The 25,538-nt window shown below is 41.3% G+C and overlaps 2 protein-coding genes and 1 long non-coding RNA gene across 7 annotated transcripts; all 3 read left to right on the top strand.

The window, feature by feature from the left end:
• The first annotated feature begins 206 nt into the window (after positions 1-206).
• On the top strand, positions 207-11,777 carry LOC129594576 (endothelin-converting enzyme 1-like). 2 transcript variants are annotated; one of them, XM_055491312.1, is made up of 11 exons: positions 207-468; positions 816-953; positions 2,264-2,347; positions 3,899-4,314; positions 4,415-4,813; positions 4,936-5,118; positions 7,862-8,027; positions 8,372-8,491; positions 10,773-10,963; positions 11,031-11,129; positions 11,188-11,777. In XM_055491312.1, exons 1-11 carry the CDS (start codon positions 354-356, stop codon positions 11,335-11,337), a joined length of 2,061 nt encoding a protein of 686 aa, XP_055347287.1. In that variant the 5' UTR covers positions 207-353; the 3' UTR covers positions 11,338-11,777. The 2 variants fall into 2 exon arrangements, with proteins under 2 accessions (XP_055347287.1, XP_055347288.1); XM_055491313.1 differs by lacking the exons at positions 816-953; positions 2,264-2,347.
• A 3,339-nt stretch (positions 11,778-15,116) lies between these two features.
• On the top strand, positions 15,117-25,341 carry LOC129594580 (uncharacterized). Of its 4 annotated transcripts, none has more exons than XR_008691211.1 (6): positions 15,117-15,777; positions 15,944-16,093; positions 16,163-16,245; positions 16,628-16,687; positions 16,830-17,011; positions 25,212-25,341. It is a non-coding gene; the product is annotated as an uncharacterized LOC129594580 (long non-coding RNA). The 4 variants fall into 4 exon arrangements; XR_008691209.1 differs by lacking the exon at positions 25,212-25,341 and adding an exon at positions 24,478-25,164; XR_008691210.1 differs by lacking the exon at positions 25,212-25,341 and adding an exon at positions 17,238-18,917.
• LOC129594578 (uncharacterized protein F54H12.2-like) lies at positions 21,506-23,643 on the top strand. Its single transcript, XM_055491317.1, has 2 exons — positions 21,506-22,671; positions 22,892-23,643. Exon 1 carries the CDS (start codon positions 21,847-21,849, stop codon positions 22,660-22,662), a length of 816 nt encoding a protein of 271 aa, XP_055347292.1. The 5' UTR covers positions 21,506-21,846; the 3' UTR covers positions 22,663-22,671; positions 22,892-23,643.
• Positions 25,342-25,538: the final 197 nt, after the last annotated feature.

A 25,538-nucleotide genomic window follows, 5' to 3' on the forward strand; every position in this document is an offset into this window, starting at 1 on the left:
TCTCAGGCATGCTACATCTGTAGACGATTGTATAAATACCTGTTTGCCGGATTTGCCGCTGGCAATATTTGTTAAAGACGCAGCGTTTAATTACAGATCAAAGATTTTTGCCAACTGAATAATCCCCTAGGGCAAACAAGTGCTTTCAACGTTTCAGCACTTGCTGGATTGCTAATGCTTTATTCTTCGAAGAATCAGTGTGGAGAACCAGAATCAGTGTTTTGAGAGTGTGACGGATGTTTATAAGACTGCTTCCTTTATTTAATACAAACGTTCGTTTCTATGAAGGATAATCAGTGAATATATTTCAGAGATCTTAACGGAACTTAAGTTCATTTTAAAGCGGGCGCGCGATGATACTTATGGATGTGGTAGGATTTCTAGTCACTGCTGCTAAAGTTGTACAAGCTACCGGGAAGTCGCGGTTACCGACCCCGGTTTGCACGTCGGATCTTTGCCAACAAGTCGGTATGTAGCACATCCGTCAAATTCAATGAGAGCAGAAAGCAGCTTCATCCAACATAAATTGCTCCGGAACAGCTTTCTGCTTTGCTTTATTTTACGTCGAATTCCGATTAAAATATTTGTTTTGTATCAAAATTATGTCAAGGTCAGTCACTACGGTGATGTTATGTAGACGTTTGTAACCGTCCAAAAAGTCCGGACGTCTGAGACATCCGGTGGACGCTTTCGCTCCTAAACCGTCCAAAACGTCCGCCGTAAATTTTCCCGACCCACTTTTTTTGGTGTTCTTAGTTTTTGGTTTTCGTTGTTTTTTTTGGGTTCATCAATTTGCTTGGCTTGTGTTTTTTTAGCCTGGGTAATCGTCTCTAGCAGGGACGAAAGCGTTGATCCGTGTGTGGATTTCTACGCTCACGCATGCAACCGTTGGAATAGCAGCAGTGCTCTGGGCCGTGACGTGCCAGTTCCCACGATTTCCAAACAACTTCAAGGTGCTACGGGAATGTGTGTTCTTACTAGTATTCAATAATCCTAAACATAACTACGAAAATGCACTTTAGCGTGCATTGTTAGACCGGAGCACAGCGTGAACAGCTGCAGGTAGCTCATTATATATTTTTACCGCATACTTGAGGTGTCGTTGCATTTTCACCAGCGCACACAATGTTGACGCTTAGCCAGACGCACAACATGTTCAGAAGTTCAGTAACTTTTTTTATGCGGTTGAATGCTCTTCCTTGATTCGTTGAAGCGTAATTTTTTTGTCTGTTACGGTAGGACAACAGACACTTGAGCGAAGGCAAAGTTGCGTAATGATGAGGCATAATGACACTATCCGTACACGAAGTTTTTTTATCGCACCTGGCAGGAGCCGCTGCCTTCACAATTTACATGTTCTTAAATTTAGTTACATTTGGGCTGAGCAAGAGCCGTAGACTGTAGATCGTTAGAGCAAGTTTTCTGAGACGCTAAATTCTAGCGGAACTAATAGCAAAGCCTAAGAACCGACTCAAAGGACAAAACTGCATTGCTCAGATACACTATACTGTTGAATAAGTTTTGCAGTACCTGTGCGCTTGTCGGAGCGCTCCGGCTTCCGCGGCCCATTCGTCGTACCCTAAGCTTCGATAGTTTTCGATACGCTGATCAGATGCGCGCATTCTGCGCTCGTTCAGCTAGTACCCGCATTTCTGCGGATTTTGCTGCACGAGACACCACGCGCTGTAGACTACCCCTTTCGACCTTTCGACTTAGCTGCCACTGTTTGTCTCCTGGTTTCTTTTAAGCGCTCGTAGACGGCTGATGTTTTTCCTGTTTGCGTTAACTTTTTCGGTTTGTCTCCGTGTTTAGCTCACTTTCCCTTCGAGCGCAATTGTCCCACTGTTCGCGGAATTTGCAAATTGGTGTGTTGATCTACTCGGCCTCGGTAGCGTGCATGAGAGCGTAATAAGAGCGATAAATGATAAAGAGATCCTGACGAAACAATGACTTATGAGATAAAAAACTAATGACGTATTAAATAAGTGCGGGATAAGAAAAATATTGCGTAATAGAGACGTTATCGTCCACTTCCGAGACGGACAGACAGGTTTATAAACAGACAAATTCCAATTTTTGTTGAATAATAGAATGTTCGCTGTGCTCCGGTCTAAAAATTTTTTGCATGGTGCCTATTTTTTCAGACACATTATAGAGCTTTCAGTTAAATACCAAATTAAAATGCATCAAGGAATGCTAAATTTTACGTATACTGTATATCACTATCATGTCTGTATCTTATTGAAATTTTTGCTTTATTTAGAACTCTTTGACAGTGGAAATTACAGCAACCCCACGGAAAAAAAAGCAGTCGACTTATACAAACAGTGCTTCAACCAGACGCATGGTATAAATCGGACAACCGATTTAAAATTGCTGTAAAGTACCCTTGAACGTTAAAGCATCTTCGCAAGGCGTTTGCTGCGCCTGCCGACATTATACAATATACAGTCCGTTTCTTAATTTTTTTTTCAAACGTACTGTAAGGAATTTCGCACAGAGCCAAAGCATTGTCATTCTCTGTAAGGATGTGTATGCGCCACACTCCTTATATTTGCCTCTGAACTAAAAACAGGAAACGGACTGTATTTAACAAGTGGCTACCGATCACTTCGGCCGTTTTTATTTCGGCCGTGTTCATTTCGGCCAAACTTTTTCGGCCGCCATTACTTCCACCGCCGTTCACTTCGGCCGCAGTTCATTTCGGCCGACGCTTATTTTGGTCTAATATCGGCAAGAAAACGTTACTTTCGACGCAACAACGTTTGGATGGTACCAGATAAACTAAGAATAGGTAACTTGAGTTTAATCTAAAAATAACCTAAGAAATTTTAAGAAAGCCAAAGCATAACCCAAGAATACCCCAAGAAAACCTAACAAAACTCGCGTCCGATCACTTCGGCCGCGTTACATTTCGGCCTCACAGGTTCCCCTCGGCCTAAGAAAACTAAGAAAATTTAAGAAAACCTCAGAAACCTAAGAATAACCTAAGAAACCTAAGGAAACCTAAGAAATTTGAGAAAACCGAAGCAATATAATGAAAAATAGGAAAACTTGGGGAATTTAAGATGGCCAAATGTCCTGTTGCCGAAATGAACGCTGGCCGAAGTGATCGCATGCGGCCGAAATGTAACGCTGCCGAAGTGATCGGACGCGTTAACGAGTAAATGGTTCAGTCGCAGAACGAAACACATGGGTGGGTATGCCAGTTATCTGTAAGCCAGTATTACCGTGGACTGGATATGAGTCCAGGACAGAAGCCCAGACTGACAGGACTCTGTGTAGTGTGAGATGCTACGGGAATATGGATAAATGCACAACGCACGGCATCCAGATAGCATGGAACACTTTATTAGCGTCTTCGATTGAGAACCAAAACACACTGACGTTCACACCGCTTAGAGAGCCAAATTCCATCTGCTCTCGGCAATGCTAAAATAGCTACACACAGTGAACATAATGAACGGCTGTAGCCGTCAACCAGTCACAAGAGAGACACGCCACAGACGGCAATTCCCCACGGAGTAGTGCAACGAAGCACTCCCGTAGCGTCACGAAGGTGGACGCAGGGCAGCCATCGCCTCACACCAGTATATTTAAATTGCGAACGTCCTTGTACAACGAACGATTTGTGTCAATTGTCTGAACTTCAAAACAATCTTATAACTGCAGGGTTTCGCTACGGTAATCTGGTGCTTAATCACCGCTGCAACATATACTTTCATGTTTGTTTTGCATTTTACTACTTACGTATATGCGCATCGGTAAGAAAAAATGCACTCGAAACAAATGCAAATGCTTGTTATATAACGAGCATTAGCATTTGGCTTGAGCGAAAGCACCTGTAATGCTGAAAAAGTGGAATGTTGAACAATATTAAATTTTTGCTTGTCGACAGAACGGCCATTCGAAGACCGCACTCTTGCACGCGCTGTCGAGGACCTGTTAGGTGGATGGTCGCTTTTGAAAGACCATAGCAATGTGTCCGCTTTTCGTCTGGAAGACGCTTTTGTCCGCCTGCAGCAGAACAACATTCGGACCTTCAGCGATCTTACCGTATCAAGAAACGAGTTTTCTAGCAATGAGAATATCCTGTTCTTTACAATTCCAGGCCGTCTTTGGGTGCGGTGGGGATGGGATGCACTGACCACTGCCCATTTGACGCCCACTGTTCGCGATGGAACGGCGCAGTTGATGAAAAAATGGGCACCGATTGTGCTGCGTTTATTAAAAGCAGCCAATGCAAGTGTGCAATGGTCTGAAGTTGAAAAACGATTGGAGAAAGCCCTTATGTTTGATGTTATGCTGGCGACGGTGCGAGCTGTGTTACAAAAATCTCTCGTCTTCCATTTTGTGATTTTTTCTCAGTGCTTGTTTTTACTTTCTTAATATTTAAAAAGATTAATTTTTTTAGGGGCCAGCAACACCTGTGTACTTTCGAAGGCGCTTAACCTTCGGCGATCTTTCTAAACCGCCATTCCGTTCGCAATTTTTTGCAAGGTTCTTGCCCCTGTTTAACGCTATGCTTAAAGCTCTTTCGGTAAAATTTCGAGCTACGACCGCTACGCAGTTTGCCGTCCCGGTTCAGCTTGAGTATCTCCACAATCTGGATCGGAAGATGGCGCAGTTAGAATTTGACGGGGATGCAGGACTGGTGACACTGGCTGATTGGTTGTGGTGGACCGCCATCTATCACTACCACACTGTATATCGAGGGAAAGGCACCTGCGTGGGGCTCGTAAAAGCGGCCATGCCACTGACCGTCTCGGGAATGTACTTCAAGACCTACACAGCGAGTAATGCCGTCCAAAAGGTGCACAGATATTTTATTACGAAGAAAAATACTTCAAGATCTAATTCTTTCAAGATGCGGCGTCCAGTCGAAAATCAGGTAATCAGAAGGTTAAATAATCAACGGTTATTGATGTCCAACAGGCGAAGGTCCTGACGGCCGAAATTGAAAACGCGGTTCGCGATGCAGTCCTTCTCGAAACGCCTTGGATGGATATAGAAACGAAGGAAGCCGCAATGGACAAGCTGAACCATACACTGCTGAATATCTGTTACCCCAAAGTGTTCCTGGACAACTGGACCATCATAGATGACCTCTATGACAAGGTTAGTTTCTTAAGGAAAATAACCCTGTAAATAGCTCCAAAAATGGGATACATACACTAAAACTTTCGCTTTCGCGCACTCTGAATCACGTTTTTGTAATAATTATATCATTCTAAAGCTAAAGGATTTTTTACATTGTTCTGAAGACCGTATGCCTGCGCAGTGCGCAGCATCCGGTTGCCGAGTTATGGCGTACTAAAATGATGAAAGCTTTAAATGCTTAGTTGTGTGCCAAAAGTCTGGTTATTACCCGATCTTCTTGAAACTTTACCATAAAAGGCATTTGGCCAAAAAGTCGAAAGTGATCTGATACTTGAGCCATAGCATTTTCCCGTAACTTTAAAAATTCATTTTAAAATCGGAAAAAAATGATGTGGCTCGGATATTGGATAACCTTCGACTTGTTGGCGATACGTCTTTTGTAGCGAAGTTTCAAGAAGATCGGGTATTGACAAAACTTTTGGTAGACCACATCACATTTAAACTTTTCACCCATTTTAGTACGCCATAACTCGGCAACCGGATGTTGCGCGGGGCAGTCGGTTTTCAGAACAATGTATACAACAAATCATTTAGCTTTAGTATGACATAAAGTTTTACAGAAAATGATTCCGAATGCGCGGAAGCGAAAGTTTTGGTGCATGCATCCCTCTTTTAACACCATGTACCAGGCCATTTCCCTTAAGGGAACCACCAGCAGCAGAAAGCGGGTTTGGGAAAACGGGAACTGCTTGAAAACGATGGCCAGATACGTGTTTTCCCAGCTTTGACTTAACTCAGAGAGGATTTAGCTACACAATGGTGTGACGTGATCCTCTCTGACCTGTGTCTAGACCGAGCTATTCATCAAACAAAGAAAAAACTTTGATACCAAAAGTTTAATGAGAAAGTTTCTTTGTTTATGAGGCAATACATTGTTCTGCGTGTTTTCCCCTAGAAAGCTTTATACCGAAACTCCTCTGTTGCACAACAGATTGCACTCCAAATAACTGCAAAAAACACTTTCAAAAAGTGTTTTTATTGTTTAATTTGAAAATTTGAGACTTTTCTCACGCCGTGTTTCGGTATATAAGCTTTTTAGAGAGAATCACGCAGAACAATGTATGTTGCTTCATAAACAAAGAAACTTTCTCATTCAACTTTTGGTTTCGAAGTGTTTTCTTTGTTTGAAGAATAGCTCGTTCTAGACACAGGTCAGAGAGGAGCGCGTCACACCGTTGTGTAAGGGCCTGCGCTGAAAGTCTGAGTCTGATTCTGGTTCTGAATGCTAAAAGTCTGAGTCTGAATACTGAAACTCTGATTCTGATTACTGGAATTTTGAATACTGAAATTCTGAATCTGAATAAGAAAACGCAGAATCCGGCCGGTGATGACCGAAGTCTCTGGTAAAGCCATAGTAAACCGAAGCGTGCGGGTGAGTCTACAGCGTACATGGATTCTGCTATTATAAAACTACAATTCAGACTATCCAGTAGCGATAAACATAAGAAACAATAAAAACGGCGGTAACAAATCTATGGAAGTACAGAGTACAATGCGAGTATTTGTGCTGCGACTATGTATGTCACAGACAGGGGAAGCTTCTCAGCAACAGGACGGCAGAATGCATGAAAAAATTTGTCGTTGCAACCAAAAGTTTATAGGTATCCCCGATTATCAGGGAAAGCCATCAATTTCGCTTTTTATTCATGCAGAGTCTTGAATTTATGGAAGCAGAAAAGCTGAAACATAGAGGAATGTGGTGCATTCTGTGAGAAAAATACCTTACTTCACCCTCTAAGTTTTTTAAGACGTTCTGCAATCACAGTAATATTAAGCAAAATATTTAGAACTGACACATCAAAAGTCTCGCTCGAAACATTTCAGCAACGATTGTGACAATAAAGAGAAACATAGCCAGGTCTGGCATAGACTAACCTTGCCCAGACATAGACGTTTCTTCCAACCGTTGGAAGAAACAAATCAAGAACAACATCTGCATTCTGCAATAAATATACTCTGTGGTACCATAGGATATCTCTAGCGGCAAGCGTTACAGTACTGTACATTGAGATCTGCAGCACAAATACTCGTCTGTACTTCTACAGATTTGTTACCGCCGCTTTTATTGTCTCTTATGATTATCGCTACTGGATTGTCTGAATTACAGTTTTATAATAATAAAATCCATGTACGCTGTAGACTCGCTCGCATGCTTCAGTTAATTTTTAACTGAAGCATTCGAGATAACCATAATTAATTAATTATTATGGTTTTATTATAGAGACTTTGGTCATCACCGGCCAGATTCTAAGTTTTCTTATTCAGATTCAGAATTTCAGTAATCAGAATCAGAGTTTCAATATTCAGACTCAGACTTTTAGCATTCAGAATCAGCATCAGATTCAGACTTTCAGCGCGGGACTTGTGTAAGTAAATCCTCTCTGCGTTCAGTCAAAGTCGTGCAAACATATGTCTTTCCATCGTTTTCAAGCCAGTCCCGTTTTCCCTAAACCGCTTTCTGCTGCTAGTGATCCCCTTAAGTCTCTTGACACATCTCAATCTTCGAAACCCTTTCAAGATGGGTAAACTGAAAGAAAAACCAGAATCCTTCAGTGAGATCTTCGAACATCGAAAGCGGGGATATGGTCATTCATATAACGAAAGCGTTTCCATTGCGAAGTGCTTCGAGATAATATTGAACGGCATAATGTAGCTACAATTAGCATGAAAAGCGCTCGGCCGAATGCTATGGTGTTCCCAGATCCATGTGGAAATTTCTTTCTTCGACACATTGCGCAGTATCGATAAAAGCAATAGTTGGATCAACGTGCAACAACTCTGCCGGCGCAACGCCCGCAATGATCCGTTTTTTCCGGTTGATCTCATATTGCGTGATGCCAAGATGTATTCGGACAGAAATTATATTGGTATATTGCTTGCTGCTTATTTTTGAATCTGTTTTTGCCATAACTGCAATGTATACGGATACTTCGGTTGATAAGTGTAAGGTTTTTGATTTTCACAGATTTTGAAGTCAACAGTAACACATTGGTTCACATTTTTATTTCGCTTTTTCAATCAGTAGAAGTACTTGTTCTAATTATAGGTTACGATATTTTCCCATAGCCTTTACATGTTCATAATTTTTCATCTGTTGCGGTTTTTAGTTCTCATTTCTGATTTCTTCTTCATTTCTTCTTCCTTTGTCGAAAGTTAATTGACCAAACAAAATATCAAGCAAGACAATCAACTTAGATGGTCCGCTTTGCAGTTATTCCGGCGCCCCTTTTACAACCACCTTTGTTTTACTCAAGCGGCTTGGACATTCTTAACTACGCTCGCTTGGGTGCTACCATCGGCCACGAGTTCACTCATGTTTTCGATATTGAAGGCGAGTACAGATTTCTTAAGGGAAGTTACCTGGAAATTGTTCAAGCACGAAAATTTTAATTTTCGCACACCGAAAACTTTTTTTGCATTTTTTCATGGCATTCTGTAGCAGGATGGGCGCGAGAAGCGTTTGCGCGCACTAACCAGTTGGAGATTTATGGTTATCGAAAAATTTCAATAAGTTTAAATCTCAGGTGTTCCTATAGTCTCATTGTAGACCGATCTTTGTCAAAATGTGCACGATTACGCACATTAACACCAATTCCGTTTGCACTGAACCAGTTTTTCACCTTGTTTTAAAATGCCAGAATAAACTGCAACCATTTTCGAAGTTATTTGGGATTTGGGTTTCTTGTTTTCGATTTGATGACGGGCTTTATGGCATGTCTGTTGCCGCAGACTGGGATTTAGCCCATATTGTGTGCGGACATTAAAACATAATCTGAAAAATGGTGGAGACCTGGTTCAGCGTAAAAGTCAGCCTCAAGCTAATGTGCGTTTTTACGCAGAATTCGAAGATCGATTGCTAACTAGACTTTTTATACAAATGGTTGCGTTTGGACTAGTGAAGATTTTTTACAGCTGTAATTTTCCGGCTGAATGTTGTCTGCACAAATTTCTTTCACGCCAATGCATACAAATCATCTACACTTATGGCACGTATCGTTTATGGAAAAACTTGGGAACATATAGTGTAAGCATTGCAAGTGCGCGTGAAACGCTGTTACTAAACGTAAAAGGTTGTTAGAGCAGGTTTTACTAGTGTGAATTAGTAGAGTACGTGACAAACTGTCAAGTGAATGTTAATAACGTGAGTATGCATAAGTTCGCATAAGCTTGCGTAAGCTATTGTTAGTTATAAGTTAATATGGGTGGTCAAAATCTTCTGTGTAATCGATGCGTGTCGGGTAAAGGCCAGAACAAGTAAAACCAACCCGATGAATCAGCCAAAAAACTGTCAACAAATGATAAGACGAGTATGTTTGCGTGCCAGGAAGGAAACTGACCACCGAAAAGGAAACAACACAGTTACGTTTAATTCCAAATGCGGCGCCACACGAGCTAGCCTGCATCATGCGACGGCATAAGCAAGACATCGCTGCGCCAGCCATAATGCAGGTGTTCTTTATCTGCGAGGAGTTCAAAAATTAATTACACGTGTATAAACTTGTAACTGTTGTGATTTCTGCAATGGCCCCACCATCTAAACGGCAAAAATTTCTTAATTTATGCGACAAAAGGATTATCAGTTTAAAGATCGAAGAGTTAATCAGTGATGAATCGGAGTAAGCCTTATTAGAAAGCGATTCCTACAGCATCAGCGATAGTGATTCTGATATTCCGCTTGAATCAGAAGACGAGGATGTTGAGCTCATGTTGAAATTTAAAGTGTGTCTTCAAAGCCGTCGGTATTTAAGCCGGCAAAAAATTCCTAAAAGCAGGTTTTTTTGGAACATGTTTTACCGGCTTTAGACGATGACAGTTTGCGCCAGGAACTGCGAATGTCCAGAGATGCTTTTTTTAAAATTGCATCTTTAATCGAAAATCACTCCATATTTAATACCGTATCTGACAATCCACAAGCAAGAGCAACTCGTTGTCGCTTTGCACCGTTTCAGCACTAATGCTGCCTCCAAAGGTATGGCACGGTGTGGGTATGGTGTCAAGGAAATTTGGAATTAGCGCCGGGACAGCTTTACGGTACACCCGACGTGTTATATGTGCTCTATTATAATATACTGGTAATTCCGTAATTAATTAAACAAGCGACATATCAGTCCATAATATATAATATTATACAAATCCGGTGTACACAGTTGTTGGCAAGACGTTTAAAGCAAAGAGTTCTGCTGGCTGACATATGTGTGTAAGTCTGGGTAAGTAATGGTTGCGCTTCGATATCGAAGCGAAACGCTTACATGGAAGAGTAAGCTGATAACCCATCCCAAAATTCTTGTTTACGAATGAGCACGTTTGCTTGTTTACGCGCCGTTGACTCACGCTTTTTACCCAACTGCCGCGCAAACTGCCGCGTAAAGAATACACAGAGATTTTGACCACCAATAATGTAGGTAAAGCAATGTAGGTTAAAATGTAAACGAAACGCGCCATATCTAATCTTCTGGGTATACAACGTCACGGAACAAAAATGAAAAAAGTGTCAACGAGTGCTCGTAGACAATCCAAATCATTTACACCAAATTTGGAGATTGTGTGATACACCGGTCACTTCCTTTAAAAGGGCGTTTGTTCCAACACATAATTATAAATTTCGTGTACAGTGGAAGAATTTGAGAAAGACGGGAAACGTCTCAAGTGGTGGACCGAAACGACGCAAAACAATTATAACGCGAGAAACTACACTTTGGTGGACTTCTACAACAATATTAGCACGAAGAACAACAGTGTAGATGGCAGACACACTCTGGTCGAGAACACTGCCGACAACGGTGGATACCGTGCTGCTTACTTGGTTAGTTTCGTATTTCTTATTCTAATGCATAAAATGTATAGTCCTCAAGGAAACTTTTTTTCTGCAGGCTTTTCATAATTTTATGCGCCGCACTGGATACCGCATCAAACTACCGGGCTTAGAAGACCTGAGTGAGGAGCAACTGTTCTGGTTAACAGGAGCCCAGGTTAACTATTTGGACCGTTAAAACGGCGCATGGCTAAACCAGGAATTATTATTTTCAGGGATGGTGCGCCAGTAATCCAGAATTTAGCGACGCAACGCACGCATCATTCCGAATCCGTGTGATGGGACCGTACATGAATAGCGCTGATTTTGCTGCTGCTTACAACTGTCGGCTGGGATCCCCGATGAACCCGCGGATTAAGGTGTAGCAGAGATGGCATTATCTTCGGCCATGGTTTATTCATTTAACTAAACAAATAAGTGATATGCTGAGGTGAAAGGTGCAGCGATCATGATCAGATCAATTCACTGAATACGAACGAGTCGTAACTACACGAAGAATACGAGTGCTTTTGTACTAAGTCTTCTAACAGGGCATTTAACATTATAATTACTCTTTCTTGAGACAATATTATAATGTGACAGCCAATCTTGATTTAAGGGTGTACTTAAAGCAGAATTTTCAGTCTGCTGTTGTTAGAGGAAAACAATTTGGCTACTGTTTATGGATATGCACTAAATGCGCGACCGGAAGCTTGCAATATGACCTTTAAAACTTATGCTGCTTCTTTAATGTGTAAATTTGAAATATTTTATTTGGTGTCAATATCTGTTAGTGTAGGAATGTGATTATAATGTTGGCTATGGCCTGAACAAAATATGCACATACTTTTCGGGTAGCGAGTACGTACTGTATCGTGGTTTCACAATGATTTTAAACCAATCAGGCAACAATATCGAAATTGCCAATGATATGCGCGTTTACTTTGCACTTGTTATTTACTCCTTTGACGATTGGCTGTCGTTAGAAAAACCGCCGACCTGTTATAGCGGCAGCCCGTATCACACCAACCGCAGAAAGGTCCCGAGACAAATTCCGTTTACCTAGACTACTTCAGTGCTGCCAGACAATTCATCAACATTATTATCAACAGTGAGGAAGGAAATGTTTTATTCAAATTAACGGGACAACGTGGGCATGAATGTTTGCCAGGTACAAGTGCTAACGAATGCCTCGTTAGTCGTCGGCAAGTTCATAATATTCATGATACATTCGATTACCATTCGACCACACAATCTTAGTAGACTACCCCATAAAACGCAAAGATAGTTTCAGACATTTTAATTTAGCAAATTTACGGTAACATCGTAAATTCATGACCTGAAGACATCGCTTTTCGGATTTCAATGTTGCATGGTTTGCATCTCGTTGACTGGCTTGTACTTCATAAGAAACAAACTTGGCTTGGTAATACAGTTTAGACAATATCATATCGACATGAGGTTGCGCATGTTGCGTACCAGTTAGAGAAGCAATATTTTCTTGCATTAAATTAGAACTATGAGAGTATGACCATAAAAAATCCAATTACGGGCCAGGCTCTCTTTAATTTACGAACGAAACACATATTAACATACTAGGGGATTCCGGTAGCTAGTAGCACATACAAATCCCGCAATTTGCTACCGTCAGCCGGGAGCATGACGTTGCGGCAGTGCGTACAAGTATGGCCGAATCAGCCCGCGCTCAAGCTCGACTTTGGACTACAGTTCTAAAACGTGAGTATTTAACTTGGACTTGCACCACAATTTAAACGTTCTACATTTTTACACAACATTTTAAACGTCATATTGATGGCCTTTGCCCAGTTAGTGGTTTTGCCCACTGGACAGCAGTCGGAGGTAGCTCCGTAACTGACTCAGTCAATAAGCGATTTTGCTCGCTGGTCAGGTAACACTTTAAATCATAAACCGGTGGACACCTTAAAATAAGAAATGAGGCTCTTTGCTTTTAGCAGTTCATTAGAAGAGTGGTCCCGCCAAAATCGAACAGCCCGATGTCCGTATGGTTAAGACCTACCATTTATGACAAATGTGCCGACAACGAAAATCGATAGGTTATACTTGTGATTACTTATTTTATGGTTGGTGTTGTACGAATATAAGTCCAGTTTGTTCCGTTTAATTTGCGTAATTAATAATGTAAGTCACGTATTGTATCCAGGCAAAATTTTTCTAAGTTTCAGGATCACCTTGAACCTGGGTTGATCGTGTTCGGCATCGTGCCGGCACGATTCGAATCGGACGTATTCAAAAACCACCGCCGATCTAACTGTGGTATCAGATTTCTTCAAAAGTTTTTGGTTACAGAGATCTCCAGACCGTGGGGGGGGGGACGCGCGTAATACCGATCATTATTTTTGTATAGGCCGAATTCACACCCTGAATCCGGAAACCGATTTGTTCGAATTTTATTTTTACAATTATGTACTAGCACCACTTAAGATTACACCTTGCTGATCACTCGAACGATATCGTCTACCGCAGAACAGTCAGGCGCTGGACACTTCGGTTTGGGACAATTTGCATTGCGAAATTGTAACTTTGTGACATTTTCGCGCAAGACGTCTGATCGCGGACACTTCGCCGTAAAAGAATAGGACGCTCTCAGTTCTTAGGGGCTTCTTGTAATTTTTCATACGTGTTCTTAGGTTCTTAGGTTTCTTGAATTTCTTTGATTTTTAGGTGTGTTAGGTTTCTTGGGATATTCTGAGGCTTTTTAGGTTTTCTTAGGTTTTTTAGGGTCAAAGTTATTCTCAGATTTCTTAGGTTATTTAAAGTTATGTAAGTTATTTTTTGGTTTCTTAAATCTCGTATTTTCTTGGTTTCCTGAAAATTTTTTTAGTTTCTTATGTTTTATTTATTCCGGCTAATAAAAAGTATGTCTTTTAAAAGAAAATCGTTTCGTTGAATGAGCCTCGAGGCTAAATCTCTCGGCGTCGATAGAGCCTCCCAACGAGTTGTCTCGCGGCTTGATGTCCTGCCGACGAAACGTCCCACGACGAAATGTCGCGCAGCGAGATGACCTTGCGGCGAAATGTCTGCAACCAAAAGTTCTGCTACTAATTGTCCTCGGCGAAATGTCGCGGTGCCGGATTCTTCATATCAATAGATTCATATATCCTTACGTCCCTATTTTTTGGAAATTATCTCCTAAATCAAGAGTGATTTTTTCAATAAGTTGATAATTTTAGAAAATAAAGCATCACACAAACGTTCCTACCTTGATCTTTAAAAAAATCTTAAGTTTGGAGAAGGTCTAAAAAAATCTTTCAAAAGTTGTGGTAATTAAGGGTCGATAGTACTTAAAGGTCGTTAGTTTTGGAAATTATCTCTAAATCAACATTGATTTTTTCAGTAAGTTGTTAATTTTATAAAATAGAACATCGCACAAACGTTCCTACTTTTACCTAAAAAAAAATCATAAGTTTTGAAGAAGGTCTAAGAAAACTTTTAAAATTTGTAGTACTTAAGGGTTGTTAGTACCTAAAGGGTATAGTACTTAAATGTGGCAGTGTAGTAGTAAGCACTTTACTTAGGATTTATAGTACAGTAATCAAATGTAGTACTTACTTATTACTTAATCGCCGGCGTATCATGAATTTTTGAAAGTTGTTGTTGTTGTTGTAGTTGTTTCACTTGTGATCGAGAAGCGGTTTATTCAAGTGACTTAATGCTGTTTATTCAAGTGACTTAATGCGGTTTATTCCAGTGACTTAATGCTGTTTATTCAAGTGACTTAAAGTAAATAAATGCTTCTAGAGAGTTCGCAATTTAGCAACGTAAACAATGGTTATTGAATTAAGACTGCCAATTACATCAACCATAATTTTACTTTTTCTAATTCTTGAAACCTTTAAGACGTTCTAAAATCCGTTCGATTACCTTAAAATCACTATAAGTTCTTCCCAAGTCGGCTTTAAAGCTTTTACATTTCAAGAATTTCTAAATATTTCGACTCGGCCGCTCCGCGGGGTCGTTACCTCTAAATATTTCTAGCTTCCAGAGTTTCTAAATTTTGAAAATAGCTAGAAATCTGAGTACCGGTGTAAATTGTCTCATATATATATATATATATATATATATATATATATATATAAGAAGAAACAGTATACTGTATAAACATAAGATGGCGTCGGTTACGTCATAAACTGGAGTTGGGAGCTGGACTTTCTAGTTACAATTCCCGGTTGTACTTTGTACTTGCAGCTCCCAACTGCAGCATATGATTCAGCACAACTGCAGCATATGATTACTGCATATGTACACGTATAGAAGTACACTAACTAATTTACTCACTTACTGATAATCACACACACACACGCTGGTGCATCTGCTGTGCATACCTCAAGGATGCTCGCAGCCCAGATGCAGCTACCTGTGCAGCCGTGTTGCACGCGTGCAAGTGGTTGTTTACATTCTTTTACCGCATGGAGCGGCATTGGCACATTAGCGCAACTGGCTCGTCAGCGATGGTGCTGCATACCATGCGCGTCTCTTATTGATTGAAAACACTTATAGTAATGCTGCGCACTTATAATATACAAATTATTTGTCAACTTATCGAGTAGTTTAATTGCTTAACTGGATTGTGCACGGCTTATATATAATTGTGAAACTTGACATGCGCCCAATGGTTGGAGTACTGTACGGATGGATGGATGGTACTGTACTATATGGATACTACTGTACACTGTACAGTTATATTGGTTTACTTTCACTGCTTGATTCAACAAGTTGTTTACATTCTTTTACACTATGGAGGAGCACTTTAACGCATCTGGCTCGTCAAAGCCTTTCAACGCATAGTAAGTGAAATATAATTACTTTTCAGTGGATATTACTAGCTGCTCTATTCTCAATTTATTTATACATATATAATCATGGAAACTAACAGGTACGATGGAATATTATCTTCTTTATTACTGTACATTATGCCTGTAGTGTGTAATCAATTTTGACAATTATTTGCAGTCTACTGCGTGCATGCTTATGCGTGCGTGCAGATCAACTGGAAAAAGTCCGCCAGGGTCGTTGCAAAATTTTTTCCACTGGAGCCAAAGCCACGTTTCTGTTAACGATTACTCCGCTAATTGCAGAATTTATGAATTTCTTGTACACGAAGTAAGTGAAGCAAGTGTTTTTAGTTTATATTACGTTGTAACCCATGCTGTATTTGTCATGTGTACATAGTTTCGGGGCTGCTATAAACTACGAGGGTTTGAGTGGAAAAAGTTGGCCTGAACTTCTCAAAGAATTTTTCCACCTTGTCAACGGTATGGCGTAATTTGCTGATTCCGCAGTTTCCTGATTACAAAAATTATTATTATATGCTTGTATGTTTGCTCAATGCTTTTATAACAAAAAAATACATTTCGTAATAAAATCTAATTATCATAATTAATGAGTAATGTATTGTACAGTATTGCACTGTATATGTAGTATGTACCAGATACTTTTAAGGGTAAACGTTCTTTACATTTCTTAATAAATTTAGCACTAATGCTTTGTAATGCCAGGTAACAGAAATATGCAACGATAGCTTTTTTTGTAATTTTATTTACTGCTGCATTTAGGTTCCTAATAACAGGCGCAATTCGTTTTCAGCAGTATGAAGAGTATCAGCATCTTTTGCACCTAATAAATTAATTTTTCCAGAAAGGAAAATCATCGCCGTACAACCTTGAAGCCGGACTCGCATGGCCGGAAATATTTCAGGTTCAAACATGGCATCAGCTTTTGCTCTTATTGAGTTGTATAATTTCTCTAAACTAAGAAATTTCCCAAAATTGAAAGTGGCGACAATGTTAACAATTCTTGGATTCTTTAACGATGCTTTTTGATAGCCGTATTTTTGCAGTTTCCGGTAATAGTGATCCAATAACGCGAGAGCATCACTGATGGACTTTGCACCATTAACTGTGATCTTGCCGTTGCGGTACACTTGGCAGTGCGATTTGTAAGGACGAATGGAACGGAGAAGAAGCCCGGAAAATTTATGTGGTGCATAATGAGCAAGCGGAGCGCGTTCGGATAAGCTGGGTAAGTCAATTGCGCAGCCAAGGTCAGCAGTTGCAACAACGTTAGTTATTTTCGCCATTCAGCCAATTTGCAAATGTCTCCGCTTTTGAAAGCGTTGTTTGTGGTAATGAAGTAAGCTCCTTAAACTTCGGGCACCCAATGTCTTCAAGATTAAACACTTCAGGCAAATAATTTTCCGAAATCTTTTGCTTTTCCAATCCTTTGGCAAAAAACGTCAAACGCGCAGGTCGTTCACCAATAAGCTCCAGCATATCCTGAATCGCCCTGGCGATGTCCAAGTATAAATAATCTCCACGATTATGCCAGACAAGTCCGTGTGAGTGACGCGATTGGCTCCTAAATTCAACGCGGTAAGGATTAAAGTGGGATGGAATGGTGAATGTGTAGCACCTGCTAACACTAGTTGGGCAATCACAAAATGCCAGCTGTTTTATAAGCCGTTGGGAGCCAGCGATAAACCAATCAATATCTAAGACAACCCTCCGCTTTGAAGTCTCCATTCTGTTATCGGTACGCTAGCAATAGCTCCGCCCTTTGGAAATGGATTCCTTAAATAGGTATCCGCGCACGACAGCTGATTTGAGATTCCGACTACCCGCTTCAGTCCTTGTTGTGGGGCCAACGACTTCGGGGAAAACGACATATGTGTCAAAATTAATTATGGAGCGCGATAAATTATTTGACCAACCATTTGGACGAATTATTTTGGTGTACGGAGAAATGCAGCCAGCCTACGAAGTGCTTCAGCGCAAAGTCCCTTGGATTGAACTGACAAAAAATATTCAACAAATTGTGGAGGATGAAAATTATTTTGATGGTAAACAAAATATTTTGTTGATACTGGATGACGTGGCAAGTGGTTTGGTGAAAAATGAGCATTTGGCTAAACTCTTCACTCAAAAAGTACACCATAAACGGCTTTGTGTATTTCTATTATTCAATAACCTATATAAACAAGGGTCTGCTATGCGAGACGTGCATCTTAATGCACAATATCTTATACTGTTCAAAAATAATCGTGATGTGAACCAAATCAAGATTCTAGAAAGGCAGACTGGTTTAAAACATCTCAGCGGAGCTTACGAGGAAGTCGGCCAGGAACCATTTCAACCTCTCATTCTGGATATGAAACCGGACACACCTGCCTATTTAAGGATTCGTTCAGCAATATTACCGGGAGAGTTGACTAAAATTTACATTAATCCACATACGACAACCTTGCCCAAGAATGTGTGATCAGATTTTAAAAGACTTTGCACCGTTTCTCCTTACCCTGCGATCGCTGAAACCCAAGCAGCGTCGTTTTCTTTTGGAAAATATTTCGAAACGACAACTTCGCTGTTTTGAAGAAATTTGTTTGAATTTGGTAAAGAATTCAGTGCCTCTTACCACCGATCAGCTAAAGGTGTGTCAGCGTTGGCGTCGACCATTAAAGCTGATTGCCCTCAAAAAATATCCTTTACGAAGCAAGAGGGAAATTTTATTACAGCGCGGAGGATTCTTACCTGCGGTTCTACCTGTATTGGCAGCTGTTTTGGGAACTGCCTTACTGAAATGAAACCGGAAGTGCATTATATTGTTCCCGCGAGCGAAATGAAAAGACTTGCAAGTGACACGGTTGGTCGTATTGTAACGGATGTCCAATTACAACAGCAGCCCACTGCAGTTGTGGATATTGTAAAACTGGACGATTTGATGAGAGATATAATTTCACGGAATACGCTAAGCGAATGGGAGAAAGCGGAACTGTTATCAAGAAACTTGGCTCGCTTTTTGGCGCTGAAAGAGTCGGCGTTCGGCCCTGACCAAATGGTTATTCCGCCTCCAGCATCTGTGCCCCCCATTCCAGTACAACTATTAAAGAAGCCGTGGGTACCCCCTAATATGCCTGATCGTATGTTAGATGCTTTCCTCCTATTCCACCTGCACCCCGGCAAAACGCAAGCGTGCAAAGCGAGAAGTATTTGATGAAAACACTTTACAAATCGAAGGTCCCATCGGTTCAAGAACCAAATCCCAGTTCAACTGGATGACTATTAATAACAAATGAGTGGTGGTGGATGCGTTCCCTTTTCTTTGTCTTTGGGTGAAGGTATGACATGGAACTGCACATCTAGCTGTTGCGATGGATCAAGCAGTAGCGACGACGAATACGATGGCCAATCTACTGCTACGACAAGCGTATCTGAACCCTCAGCACCCGGGCAGCTTAACAGGGATTCAAAAGTTTCGCAGCCACTTTCCACAAGCACCAAACTATCAACAAACGCGGGAACAGCTGGAGCATCTGGATCCATATACAGTCCACAAATCTCGACGCAAAAGGTTCAAAAGAAACCCCGTAGTTGTCTCAAACCTAGCGGAGCAATATCAAGCCGATCTGGCAGACATGTCAAAATATGCGAAGCAGAACAAAGGATACCGTTGGATATTGTTTGTGATCGACGTCTTCAGGAAGAAAGTGAGCTGTCAACTACTAAAGAATAAAAGCGGTCTAGAAGTAAAACTTGGGTTGGAAAAGGTGTTTGCAGAACTCGGAGCTCCCATTAAATTGCAAACGGACAAAGGTCTTGAATTTTACAATAAGGACGTTAAGAGTTTTTTGACAGCCTAAAAGGTTTTTTTGTTCTCTTCTGAAAATAAAGCAATCAAAGCATCCTTAGCTGAAAATGGCATACGCAATCTCAAGAAACGAATATGGAAATTATTTCGACACCGACAGTCTAAAGTGTACTGGGACGTTCTGGGAGATTTGGTAAACAGTTACAACAACGCAATTCATTCTTCGCATAAAGTCACGCCTAATGAGGTTAGCCAGTCCAATTCTCTGCAAATATTCAATCGACTATATGCAGAATTATTATTGGGAAAGCAGAAAAAGCCAAAGTACAGCGTAGGTGACACAGTACGAGTAGCCATCGACAAAACACTTTTTGAAAAAGGATATGAGTCAACATTTAAGGAGGAAATTTACAAGATACACCAAGTATTACCACAACAGCCCGAGCCCCTCTACGTATTACTGGATGAAGACGGGGACTTAATTCGCGGGAAATATTACGAAGCCGAACTCAGTCGTGTCAGAAATGGCTCATAATAGCTTTTATGTCACGCTTCCATCTGATGCCTGTATGCAACAGTTCCCAAAGAATAATGCAGCTGAATGGACCACAAAGTTAAAGAGCGTGATATCGCTACCGGGACAATGGGAAATGGCATTGGTGGAAATACAGTATCCTAATTCAATGTACAATTTACCCAGTCCCCAAACGTTGCACGTTGACCAAATTACTTCTATGGATAGCAACGGTGTTTTCGCTATGGAGAGGGACACAATTACGGTACCTGCAGGGATCTATGAGAAAAGTGACATCATTAATTTTATCAACAGTAAAGTACCACGGTTAAAGCCATTTCGCGATTCTTCAGCGAAAGAACAGGCGGCTTTCCAACTAGAATTATTTGCAACCGAGCCCAAGCTCAAAGTCAAATTTCCCAGCGTACGTGTTTTTCTGGATTTTCCTCCCTCATCTTTGCATCTATCCCGTATGCTTGGATTTAAAGAACGACGATTTTCTGCTGCACAGTCTGAACAATATGAAAATTTTTTAATGGAAAAAACGAATTTTGCTTCCGCAGCTACAACACTGTCCGACCAGCTGAAAGCCCTGGCAGAGTTGCAACTGTTGGAGACGTCTATAACAATGACAGCAGATAAGCCCGTAAATATGCACATTGGGAACCAGTCAATTTTTGTCTACTGCAACAAGTGCGACTACAATATTGTGGGCGATGAAACTATGCAGCTTTTGCGCGCTTTCCCCATTAAAGCAAGTGTTCCTCGCTTCGAAATTGTTTCCGAAAGGTTTGAGGATCCACATTATTTACCTGTTTTATACGATCGACTGGACACTATTGATATCAACATTGCAACTGATCTCGGAGAAGCGGCAATTTTTCAGACTGGAAAGTCAATGGTAAAGCTGCATTTCCGCCCCATTCAGTATTACTATCGCTAAAAAATGCCCGTAAATTAGCGCATTTTGCTGCCCCGGTTATTAAAGCAGCGGCACCACATGCCAGAGCAGCAATGGAAGCAGCAAAGCCCCACTTACGCGACGCAGCGACAACAGTTTTAAGTGAAACATCCAAGAAGGTAGGAGAGAAAATTTCGGAAGCGTTAACTGCGCAACCTCAACAGCAAGGAGGCATCAAACGGCTCAAGCAGCAGCACAAGAGGACAAAAGATAAAGAAACCTTCCTTCCGACTTAAACGGCTTAAACGGATTCCCCAAGAGAATTTGAGGACGCATTTTAAAATGGCTTTTATTTTGGAAGGAAGCGTGCCAGCTATGCAGGTCGAGTCGGATTTATTCTCCGTTCCGGCCACTCTAGCGGATTTTGTGCGGACAGAAGAAGAACGCATTCTACCAACATCAGGGCAAACAGAAGAAATTAGTTCTGGAGAAATTTCCTTTACATTCCCCTTCAACGTCGGCGCTGCTAGTGCTACCGGAAATTACGCTAGAAATGGATATTGCAATCAAAAAGCAAATTGCAGGACTTGGTGCGGCTACGCATATTGAAAACACGGATCTGGTAGCACCAGTGAACTTGATTGCGCATTCTATATTCAGCTCGGTAGAGGTAACAATGGCCAACCGCCTGATAACTAATTCCACCCCATTATATGCCTACCGAGCGTACTTGGAAAATTTGTTGGGGTACACACCGGCTGCCCTAAAAGCCAGGCAACAAGTGCTGGATTTTATATAGACACTCCCGGGTACCTAGAAGATCATGCCAATAACGCTGGAGAAGTAACGCGAAAAGCTATGTTTGTGACCAACGAGTACGTCCCGTTCAGCGCCAAATTATGTACGGACATTTTTCAGCAGGGAAAAAATTTGATCACCGGTGTACCGCTACATGTGCGCCTCATTTTGAATAAGCCGGAATTCTACCTGCGTACATATGCCAATCTTCCAGTGGATACCTTTAAAGCATACATTCGCAATCCGCGGTTGTACGTCAAACGCTTTGTGCCTAATCCGGCATATTTGTCTGCGCTTACTGCCCAATTATCGACAAAGACTGTGAAATACCCTATTGAGCGAGTGTGTATGCGTGTTAATGATATTGGTATGATTCAGAGCACAGTGCTGGCTAATTTACATATTGGAGCAGTACCCAAATGTGTTTTTGTGGGATTTGTAAAAAGCTCGAGTTTTCACGGGCTGCGCCGAGGTAATCCGTTTAACTTTGAACATTTCAATCTCAACTATATAAGTGTCGAAGTCGACGGACAGTCGTATCCCGCACAAGCCTACCGACCAAATTTCGCCACGGGTGATTATTTGCAATCATATGACGGTCTGTTGGAGACGCTCGGCCGCTTGCACGCACCGGACGGGGCGCTGCCTTTCGACCGTAAAGCATTTGCGGAAGGATTTTCTATTTGGGGATTCGATCTGACACCTTCACGGACAGGCCGGGGACCGATGAGCACCGTGCGCCAAGGAAATCTATCAATCCGCCTGCAGTTCGCCGCCCAATTAACTGAACCAATTATGGCCATTACGATGATGGTGTGGGATAATATTATTGAAGTTAATTCACATCGCCAGCTAATTGCGGATTTTACAGCGTAAAAACCTAACGTAAGTGTTGTAAGACTTAAAAATGCCGTGTTGTTGCCTGCGCGGTAAGCTTCAGGGTCGCCAGCGGGGGTGGGCGCGCCGTCGGCCCCTTTTGACGCTGAAGAGAATCGTGACGGATGTGGTAAACAATGGGCGACCGGAGCGCTTCGCGCTCTCGGTCGCCCGTTGTTTACAGGACAAAGTGTAAAAAAAAAAAATTCAGATTTTATTTTGAATGCAGATCGGCACTAAAATGGACACTGCTGAAATCGACCACGTGCTACGTTCAAGTACCGTGACGAAAGATGCTTTTATTGGTGTATTTGCTGCGGACATGTTACCACCGTCCCTGCCAATGAAGCTGCCATGGGCATGCGTTGTCAATACTGACGAAGCTGCAAAGCCAGGCTCACATTGGTTGGCGTTCTACCAGGACGTCCCGGGAAAATTGGAATATTTTGACTCTTATGGTCACGAACCGAGATTTTACGGCATCCATATTGAAAGTTTTTGCAAGAACGCCGAGTTAGTTATTTCGCAAGCGCATCGTTTACAAATGGAATGGAGTACCGTGTGCGGACAGTACTGCTGCTTTTTTATTCTAAAACGATGCTCCGGCGAGTCATTTACCTCTCTTATTCATTTGTTCACCAATAGCAAATCGTCGAATGATCGAATGGTTTGTGCTTATATTAATCATTATTTTGATTTGAACACTGTAATACGTGATCGCTCTATGATAATTCAGTCTGTTTTCCGTCAAATAATGCAATAAAGTCTGGCCATCCAAACCCTTACGTATGAGTGTAGGTGTAGTTACTTTGTACCGCAACAAATTGCAGTGCAACAAAATATTACACTACAGCAACATTGCGCTGCCATGTGGATGTTTTGTTTCGAAATATAAACAGGACATCGCATTTTGTACTCGTGGTCTTGCCAAAAACATGTGCTTCATAGAAGTTTTTCCTTACTGCATCTATTTCTATTTGGCGAAGCAGAATGGTTTTTCGAATTGTTGTGGACATCAAATGGTATAATCGTAATGAGAAGTCAATTATAACGGAACTGGCAATTAGTTCTGTTGATTTCCATTGTCTATATTACACCCGATTTTTGCTTCCTCCGGATAATTACATTGTTAGCAAGTACGGCATCAGTTCCACGAATGTCGATGAAATATTTGTTAAAGCTTTCTCGGACCTGGAGATTCAGATAAATCGAGCGTTCAGAAACTATCTGCAAAACGTTAAAGACCCCCTAAGCGTTGTTTTCTACGCAAAAGGTTCCAGGATTTATTAAAATCTGATTGCGGTTATTATCAATGACAGATGCTTATTAAAATCTGACTTCCATGCAATTTCGGACGATGGCAGTTTTCAATCTGCGTTGGACAAGCTGGTGCTGCATCCGCATATTTCCGGTGACACTGATCGCATACATGTCACGCATGAATCATTGAGCGATCTGATCGATGTAACAGCTGTAGCAACTCTGAGTACGGGTGCCTGTACTAGTAACCCACAGTTTGCTGATACCGCACTTTTCAATCATGATTATGCTCTTCTTGATCATAATTATACTGTACCACGAGCTGATCTGCCAGCTTTGAATATAGCTGACGAAGTCGATCCAGACTTGAATGACATTAAAGATTATTATGTGCTCGAAAATATCGGAGCAAAATATTCCCAGAAATTTTCAGTTTCGTTCGAAACTTACAAATGTACAGTGACGGGGCTGGATAATCTATCGTTCAAGTATGCTGTTAAAACGATAACACTCGTTTTGAAAGATATTCTGAGAGTGTGATTGCTGCGATTCCAGCGCATAACCTGGTGCGAATCCGCATGTATCAAAATGCTCTGCAGTATCCAATTTGGATGCCACCTATTCGGCGGGACCAAATAACAATTGAACGGTGGATGACGACAATAAGGCGGATTCTAAACTCTAATCAGGCTTTTCTGCTAGACGAATCATTTGAACTGTCAGTCCAGCACACTGATTTGCCATCCGGATCATGCAGAAAAAATGTATCAAAATTGTTGCAGCGGATTTTAGACAACAAAAGATGTATTACCCAGATTCGAAATACGGACTGTTTGTGTATGGCCAGGGCTATAGTTGTGGCACAAGCGCATGCAGATGGCGACAAAGAGCTGTACACAAAGCTTTACCGAACCATAAAGTTGCAAGACCAGAAGACAAAAGAATTATTGTTGACTGCCAACCTGCCAAACAGAGAATTCAACGTGCAAGATATTCCCCGCTTTGAAGAAGTTTTACCGAATTATCAGTTTATTGTGGTATCTGTGGATCATGGAAATTCTATCGTCTACTGCGGCGCCTACTGCGAAAAGCGAATTATGCTGCTGCATCACGATCAACATTTTGATGTTTTAACATCTTTACCGGCCTATTTTGAGCACCACTATTACTGTTACCGTTGCATGAAAGGCTACGATCAAAGACAGTATCACCGCTGCGAGTTCAAGTGCCACCAGTGTTTGTCTGCAACTTAACTTCTTTATTAAATAAATTGATAATTTATTTTTCAGGGATTTGATGGATACTTCATTTTGAATTATCTCGTGAAAAACGGCGTTATTCCACGTCCGCTTATTTTCAACGGGAGCAAGGTTATGCAGATGGACGTGCCCAAACTCAAAATAAAATTTCGTGACTCTATGAACTATGTACCATCATCGTTAAAAAATTTTGAAAGCATTTGGTTTGCAAGAAACCAAAGGAGATTTCCACACAAACTTAATAACCCCTGAAAACTGGAATAAAATAACTGCTTGGCCCGATCGTCATGACTATGGCTATCAGTCTATGAAAAGAAAGAACGAAAGCGCTTCATGAAATGGTACCGCAAAGAGCGA

The sequence above is a fragment of the Paramacrobiotus metropolitanus genome, unplaced genomic scaffold (assembly GCF_019649055.1).
Source record: "Paramacrobiotus metropolitanus isolate TYO unplaced genomic scaffold, Prichtersi_v1.0 Parri_scaffold0000069, whole genome shotgun sequence".
In the NCBI taxonomy this organism is placed as follows: Eukaryota; Metazoa; Tardigrada; class Eutardigrada; order Parachela; family Macrobiotidae; genus Paramacrobiotus; species Paramacrobiotus metropolitanus.